This window comes from Hippocampus guttulatus, chromosome 5 (genome assembly GCF_054856545.1).
Source record: "Hippocampus guttulatus isolate MCC_2025c chromosome 5, RoL_Hgut_1.0, whole genome shotgun sequence".
Lineage (NCBI taxonomy): Eukaryota > Metazoa > Chordata > Actinopteri > Syngnathiformes > Syngnathidae > Hippocampus > Hippocampus guttulatus.
In genome coordinates this window covers 16,442,626-16,450,929 of record NC_141265.1, presented here as the reverse complement: position 1 = coordinate 16,450,929, position 8,304 = coordinate 16,442,626, and the positions used below count along the sequence as shown (strand labels likewise).

General features: G+C 45.2%; 1 protein-coding gene across 1 annotated transcript; it reads right to left on the bottom strand.

Moving 5' to 3' along the window:
• Nucleotides 1-857: 857 nt before the first annotated feature.
• plk2b (polo-like kinase 2b (Drosophila)) lies at nucleotides 858-7,402 on the bottom strand. Its single transcript, XM_086111662.1, has 14 exons — nucleotides 7,191-7,402; nucleotides 6,995-7,102; nucleotides 6,764-6,880; nucleotides 5,867-5,996; nucleotides 5,590-5,773; nucleotides 5,192-5,390; nucleotides 4,952-5,099; nucleotides 4,617-4,711; nucleotides 4,280-4,415; nucleotides 4,020-4,100; nucleotides 3,545-3,704; nucleotides 3,273-3,402; nucleotides 3,085-3,195; nucleotides 858-1,721 (listed from the first exon to the last, which is right to left on the bottom strand). Exons 1-14 carry the CDS (start codon nucleotides 7,374-7,376, stop codon nucleotides 1,530-1,532), a joined length of 1,977 nt encoding a protein of 658 aa, XP_085967788.1. The 5' UTR covers nucleotides 7,377-7,402; the 3' UTR covers nucleotides 858-1,529.
• Between the last annotated feature and the right edge of the window lie 902 nt (nucleotides 7,403-8,304).

Below are 8,304 nucleotides of genomic sequence, written 5' to 3'. Positions count from 1 at the left end.
TCAAGCAACAAGGCGTATGTCGGAATAGCTGTTTCGATTTTATGACTGTCAATGTTTTATGTTACGTGTTCCGTTGGATTACTGTTCTGTAAAGTGCTTTGTTACAACTGTAGCTGTTGTGAAGGCGCTATGTAAATAAAGATTGTATTGTGTTGTATCATTCCCCTCAGAAACTATTTTTTTGAGTGGGAAAACAGCATCCAAAATTCTGGTTTCTATAGAGTGGCTTTTGCCCATAAGACAATGGCCCGGATTTCAACTGGTTATGAATATAAAGCGCACTTCAACTAAGAATTCATTTCCAACCTTCCGATATCCATACAACCATTGGCAAGGCAAACTATCTTTCCAAAGAAGTCAAGATTGTGGACCCACCCAAGGCTGGAATAGACCATGTTGCTTGTACTGTGCAATGTGACAGCAAATGTGTTTGGAAAAAGAATAGCTGAATTTTATTTGGGATTATCGGATTATTTTTCTTGGTGTACCTTTTTGGAATTGGCATTTCAACCCTGTTTTTCTGGCTTTCGCTTCAGTGTTCATGTCTCACTTTAAAAGGCCAGTGGACATCTCAGTCAGTGGTGTCAAACTCACTTTTAGCACAGGTCGCATATAGTTACGGTTTCTCTGGTTTCGAGGTTAATGTATAAGCACCTCATCGTATTACGCACACGATACATTTGCTTGTTATCGAGTATGCTGTCGGTTTTGAACAAAACAAACAAACAAAAAAATTGAATTGGAAATCAGAAGTCATGGAAAATAGTAGCACGTTCAGTTTACAATTATTTCCCAAATTGCATTTAACACTCTGCTCTTCATAGGATTATGGAGGAAAAGAACAATTCACACACAAATACTTTTAAGAAAATGCACTTTATTATTAAATAAATAAATACGGCACTTTTTTGTACACAATAAGTTATGTCGTTTTGGTTTTTTTGACTGGGGTGCGAGTGGCTCTTTAAGCATTCTAAAAAAAAACCCTCCATCCTCCCTCACCCCTGTGCGCTCAGTCTCGTTGTCAAAGAGAAGAAATCACTGGGGTTTTTTTGCATGATATTACAACCCTCCCACGCACACTGACTCAGACACACACACCAACAAACAGACGTACATATTTTTAAAAACACTTGAACCCTGGCCCATCCACGCAACATATTAGCATGTTATCTTACACTGTACATCATTGACTCTCGTGAGACAGTCTCGCAGCCTCTTTTTTAAAAAAAATTTTGATTTTAAAGCTGGTGCCAGCACTAGCCTTTCGCTCTTCCCAAAAGACATCCTCTTTTCTCTCTCATTGTCCGACAACATCCGGGTCGTACCGACATTCCCGGGTCCAACATACTCGTCTCTCCTCCAGTGAAACCTCAGTTTGCCTCCATCGCATACGGTCACTTGTGATATCCGGTTTGTCGTTCCTCCACAATTCCACTTGCGCAGTTCCTCCCCCCGGCGGATGCCAGCTCTGCGGGGGATGTGCGAGTCCATGTGTCTCACGCACGCATCGGTGCAGGGTAAGGTCCTTAGCTGCACCTCTGCAGCAGCATTTTGAGCGAGTAGAGCATGCGCTCGCGCAGGTCGGCGGGGCAGCCGGACGCCAGCAGCGAGCTGAGCTTGAAGGTCTTCGAGACGCGGTCCTCGTTGATGTAGGTCAGCATGTACTCGTCCCTCTGGCAGCACAGGATGATCTTGGTGTGGTCGTGGTAAAAGTTCACCTTTGGGAATGACAGCACATGCGTCCAGGTTCTTGTGAAATTTCATTTTGGCTGAAAAATCTTTTTTTCTTTCTTCAAATTCTTTGTCCGTTTCCCGTCAAACCCCTTATCGTACGTTTGACAATGGTCGTTGACTTAAAATATTTAGTCGTCACCGTGTTCCATGATTTCTGATTCCAAATTCAATCTTGTCAAAAGCAGGGCAATCTGCGTACGTCAGTTAATGAGGTGATGATACGTTTGTGATTTATTTTTATATTTATTATTATTATTCACAGCGGCCCACAATGAGGACCACAGTGAAAAGTTTGACAGCCCTGAAGAGTTGCAAGGCTATGTGCAATTTTTTTTGTTTTGTTTTGTTTCCTCTTCACCAAAGGAGGATTTCCCCAGAGAATGGGTTTGTTTGTGTTCCTGATCCGGGTTTCCCGTTTACAGTTTCAATTTTGCATTCCCGAAATCAGAAATTTGAATCAGGAAAGCGTAACGGACGGAAACACAAAGTTTCCACTTGCAATTAGAGTGTGTGCGTGGGGGGGGTTCACAATGTGCTTGAGTACGGCTCAGTATCCGCAACATAAGAGTTTAGATTATTGGGCTTTCATGTGAAATTACAGGATGAACCTAAAATGCAGAGACCCTTGCGCATGTTTAGGTTTCACTTTCAACTCATCCTCTTAACCCCTTTTGCAACATCCCGGTACAGTCATCTGACTTTGAGTCGGAGTATCCGTGACGACATTTCAAACATTGTGGACAGCATTTGTTTGCACATGTCAGAGCTCATTTCCAAACGCTTGCTTTTCATCAAGAACGATAAGCCAACACCCATTTCACAATTAAAATGGTTTCATGACATGACCCTTGCAGTATTTAACCCTTCTGACCTTTCTTTTCCAAGAAACCGAGACCTCTATGTCAACTCTGATCCGATTCTATGCGAATGGCGGTCCCGATCAAGGTTTGTCAATTTAATCTTACAAAACGTTTCAAAAGCACAAAATATGTCAGTTAAACAAGACAAAACCTCAGATCATTGGATTGCATTTTGAGGTTTCCAAACTCCCGGTTTTCATGAACGCACCACAAGATACAGTATATCATACAAAACTTCAATCGTATCTTATGTTATTTCTGTGGTTGGACTTTACAAGCGTCAAGATCGATGTGTCCTAATTGCCAGTTGCATCACAAGATATAACAATTCCATTTGAGTTGACCTTACGATGACAACAGAACTCTTGTTCTTACTTTTATGTTACATTTACGGTCGGTGTATTGCCTCTTATAATGTCGTTAGGAGTTTAGTACTGTTATCTCGTTGCTCCTGGCAACCACCCATGTTTTCCCTGAGTGTGTTTACCTGGAAAGTGCCATCATTAAAGAGCATCATGAGGGCGCGGTCCGATTTGAGCCATTGGAGCAGATAGAGTCTGGGCATGTGTGCATCCGTCATACTGCCCAGGTCCCCGCCCTGAGAACGCAATACGGTTAGCATCCAACATGCCCCGGCATGCAATCGTCCCGTAGCACAATGAATGAAAATCTTACATCCATGAGGTTCTCCTCCATGTAGTGGGAAAAGTACTCGAGCACGGTCACTTGGCCCACAAAGTGTTGCGGAACTTCGCAGGTGGGGAAAACCGAGCGCTGGCCCAACTCTGCATAATAATGGATTGTCCTGGTGAAGAATTGGGAGGAAAAAAAAAAAGAGTGAGAGTGAGGAAAAACACTTTAAAAAGCTCAAATAGATACTTTTTAAGTCAGTGGCTGAACAGCACTTGGCAACATTTGCATAGCGTAACATTTGGGGTGGCGCGTACTTTCTGTCTGGCAGGAGGCTCATGTGAGTGCCATTGTTGAAGAGAACGCCCACGGTGTGGTCGGACAACTGGTATCCAAAGCCGTACTTGTTGGAATAGTCCACCCACTTGGTCACCCACTGAAGGCCGCAACTAGTCGCGCTCTGAGGAATGTTGTCGGCTGCGGGGCGGAAAACATCAAGAAACAAGAGAGCGAGGCGGATTAGGACCCAGGAAGACGGCCTGCAATTCCCATTCCTGCCATTTTCGGATTCATACTTGGCGGAGGGAGCGATAAGTCGCTCATTCCACACAAGCGCGCATTTACAACAGGCATTTGATTTGGGGGTTTAATTCATCGGTAGGTGCTGCTGTTTTGGTTAGCGATAGAGATCAGCGATAGCGACAAGGGCATCGACGAAGAAGCCGCTAAATCCACTGATAACATCAAAACCGGATCCGTTGGGATCGACGCATTTGGCAGTGACTGACTCACCTTTAGGCATGCTCTCCAGGCAACCCCTCAACACGCCGGCGACCGTGTCGGCGACGCTCCCCGTGGTGTTGTACTCTAGACCTTCAGGGACGACAGGGTATGGACTTAAAGCATTTCAGTGGTTTGTACAAACACATATGACAAGTCGAATAAGGCATATAAGCAGGATTTTTAACACGGCTCTTTCATGACATGCCACTAAACTAATCGGGTGTACCTATTGAAGTGGCCAGTGTAGCAACGCAGCCGTCATAACTCACATTCGCTGCTGCTGCTGCAACTCCCCAGACTGCCCCTGACGATTAGCCGGATAGTATCTCGCGTCGTCGTCAGGGATCGGCTCTCCGTTGCCAGGGCGACGGTACTTTGGGCAGATGGCGGAAGTAGACTTCCATTCTGAGGCGGATGAAACGCGTGACGACAGTGTTTGAAAATGTGCGATGGCGCTTGGAGTAGGATTCATCTCCGTCCACTATGACTCAACCCAAAACGGTTGAAAATAACCGGCTTTCTGAACATGCTGTGGAACTTGCTCACTTAAGGACTGCATGAAAAATTACAAGTGCAATTGATTTTTTATTTTATTTTTTTTTTTACCTCAGCTGTCTTTTTGCACTGCTGCTGGCTGATGACAGTTCGTTCCAGGTCGTGCTGCAGCTTGTAGATCTCCTCTTCCTCTTTGGTTAACTTGTCTGCAAGAAGAAAAGAAAAAAAGATTTAATCACCGGTACCTCTGGTGATTATGAAACATTGAATTAGTTTTTCTGTCATGTCATTAGATATATATTGATTCTGAACTGCTCCAGATGAGGTATGTGGCGTGCTGCTGTGTTGCATTTTTGGATTGGAGCGATAGTGGTGGATAAAGGTGGACTCAGTTGGTAAATGCCCACCGAGGGCTACAGTAGTGCATGTAAATCAGTCTTACTCACTTAGAGTCTCGTAGTATTTGACCTTGTCCCGTCTGCCTCCAAAAAGGGCCGCCGCCGCTTTCTTGAAAAAGCTCTTGGCGGGACTTGAAACGTGGAAATCAGGGGCGGAGTGACAGCAGCTCGCCGACAAACGCTCGGGACTGAAGCCCTGCAAAAGTGGACACCAAAGTGGGTCAGCACCTGCTGTAAGTAGGGAGAGAGGTTAAAGTGCTCCCGTCCTTTGGAAAATTTGCATCCCACCTGTGTGAAGAAGTCGTGTCTCAAGATGTGTTCCAGGTCGGGTCTGTCTTCCGGCGCTTTGGCCAGCAGGCTGGCGATGAGTTGCTTGGCCTGCGGCGAGAGCGAGGAGGGCAAGGAGTAGCGAGCGTCGCGGATGCACCGGTACGTCTCTTTCAGATTGGTGGTTTCGAACGGCGGCCTTCCCAAAAGCATGGTGTACCTGCAGTCAGACAGACGGTGCTCATGAGGCTCGAGCCATCCGTTTTCTACCCCAGTTTTGTTCATTTGGGGATCACTGGTGAGTTGCACCCTATCCTAATGCGACCGTGCATTTCAACTAATTGCTGCACTTTCTGTCCGTTTGGTATCATCAGCGATATAGAGGGGTCACATTAGGACGCATTTAGAAGTCTACTCACATTACACAGCCAAGGGCCCAGATGTCTGATTCACAGCCGTGGCCCTGCTTATTCAGCACCTCGGGGGAAAGATAGTTGGGGGTCCCGCATATCGTCTTCCTCCTGTTCGCCGCCGGCTCCAGCTTGGCTGCCAGACCAAAGTCGCCCACCTTCAGCTCCATGGATTCACTTACGAAAAAATTACCTGTATGTGATAAAGGGAAATATGAGAAAGGGCACGATGACGAGGTTGCCGTTCTGTTCGACACGCGTGTCGCTGAATGCATGTAAGACCTACCCAGTTTGAGGTCCCTGTGCAGGATCTCCTGCTCGTGCAGGTACTTGAGGCCAGAGACGATCTGTCGCAGGTAGTAGCGCACCTCTGGCTCGGTCAGCACTTTGCGGGCCTTCAGGATGTGTGCTAAGGACTGCGAGAAGAAGAAGAAGAAGAGTCAGGCATGCAATTTGACACAGGAAAGAAATGCAGAGTAGTCGGTGCGCGGTGCGAACATGAATGGGGTGGCAAACCTACAGTCCCGTGGGCAATAGGGAGCAGTATTTCCCAACCTTTATTGAGCCACACCACAGTTTAAATCACACACTACCAAGCAAAAAGGACACAGAAAGTAGCTATATATACTTAAGCAATGATGATGTCGTCAATTCACTTACTCAGCATCGGTGCTGCTAGTCACCAAAGACACATTATGTATAGTAAATAATCATTTCTGCACCAATTTGGTGAATCCGGATCATTTCCTGCGGCGCACCTCTCACGGCAAACTAATGTGCTGTGGCAGAGAGGGTTGGGAACACTAATACAGAGCAATTGGACTTGCCTACCATACAATTAAGAAAACTGGTAAAGCCCAAATGAAGTGTTATAAAAAGCCACTTCAGGCTCACAACACATGACAATTGTTCAAAAAATATGGTCATTGCATTGTGTTTGGCCACCGATTTAGTGCAACAGATTAGAAGTCATGCGGCGTGGTAGATTTGTGTGCCTTCTCGTGCTTTTTAGATGTTACCCATTTGGACTGGAAAGGCAGTGCAGCGCCATGTGAGGAAGGGAGGCAATAAGTAGCCAATAGGGTAGAATGGCACAGGTCGGGAAGAGTGTGCAGGCAAAGTAAACGGCGGGAAAAAGGTTGCCCATCCCTCATGCTAGTTACAAGATGTGCATGTGACTAACTTTTCTGCTGCAGTACTCCAGCATGATGTAAATGTTGTCCTTGTCCTCGAAATGGTGATAAAAGTGCACGATGTGCTTGTGATGGAGTATTCGGTGCAGCTCGATTTCTCTGTCAATCTATAGATAGGAAGAAAACAAAACATCAGAATTGTTAAAATACATTTTTAAAGCGTTTTCTCGAAAGGATTGTGATGATTACATTGAATGTCAATTGCATGCACGGGTTGATACCTTCTCCCGTTGGTGCGGCTTAGACACGCGGGCATGCGGGATGATTTTGGCCGCGTAAACTTTGCTGGTAGAGAGGTCGGTCATCTCGTAGCACTTGGCAAAGCCTCCCTGCAAAGACAAAAATGCTGTGTGTATTAAAGATTGAATTGGGCGCATCAATAGAAGTTACGTGCTGCATCTCTCTCTTCCTCTTTACCTTTCCCAGAACTTTGCCCCGGCAGTAGCACTTGCCGGTGGCCGGGTCGGTAATGATCCGAGACATCTCCGAGGGAGCGCCGCGCTCGTCGGCTTTCTTCCGCCGAGGCTCGCAGGACCTCGGCGTCGACTCGCACATGTTGCCGCTCTTTGCTTGCTGAAGCCCGGTAGTGCTCTGTACTTCCATTTATCGTGTGCGCAGGAGAGTTTTGTTCGTACCCTCGTCCCGCTATAATCTCGATGCACGCCCAACGAAGGCGCCTCAGTTTATATACTGCGTCGCCCTCTGTACTCCGCCTCTTTTGTGACGTCACAACATTTCTCTTTACGTCCCGCGCTATAAAAATGCAAGTATTGGGCTCAGGCATCCAAAAGCATAGACGGTACCTGCACTCATGTTTTAGATATAACTCTGAAGCGGTTGATAGTGGTTGTGACAGGATTCTTTTTAATTTTTATTTTGGCATCAAGAGAAACATAGAAAAAAATCTTTAAGAACATAAATTTAAAAACTCATTCACTCCCAAAGACATTTATATGTATATTCACACTCCATACGTTCAACCCCAGATACTTATTTTTTTTCAAAATTTAGGGTAAAAAAAAAAAAAATTAAAAAATGGGGTCTAGAATTAGCTGGTACTGAATGAGTTTTAACTTTGCATATTTGAAGGGGACATTTTACATATATACTGTACTGTATATATATATATATATATATATATATATATATATATCGTATTGTTAGATTTATATAGTCGTCAAGCACATAGTGGCCTGTCTTCGCAGCTGTTTGAAGCACGAGCGCCCCCTGGGCGGTGCTGTGTGTAGTGCAATTTAGCTCAGGTCCGGGGGCATTCTCAAAATCAAATTTCAAGATGCGTTTTCTTCCATGGTGGATTTGTTTTCAAGTGCAACTTCCAGGTCAGAGTATGATCGACCTGACGCAGCACATTTTAAAGAAACATTAAAAAAGATATATGCTATACAAAAAGCTACTACAGTGAAATTCACATATGCGAACATGAAATGCTTTGACTTATCAAAGGTGAGCGAGTAGTGCAGGACATTCAGATATACTCCAAAGAGTCATTCTCTGCAATCATCATCCTAAT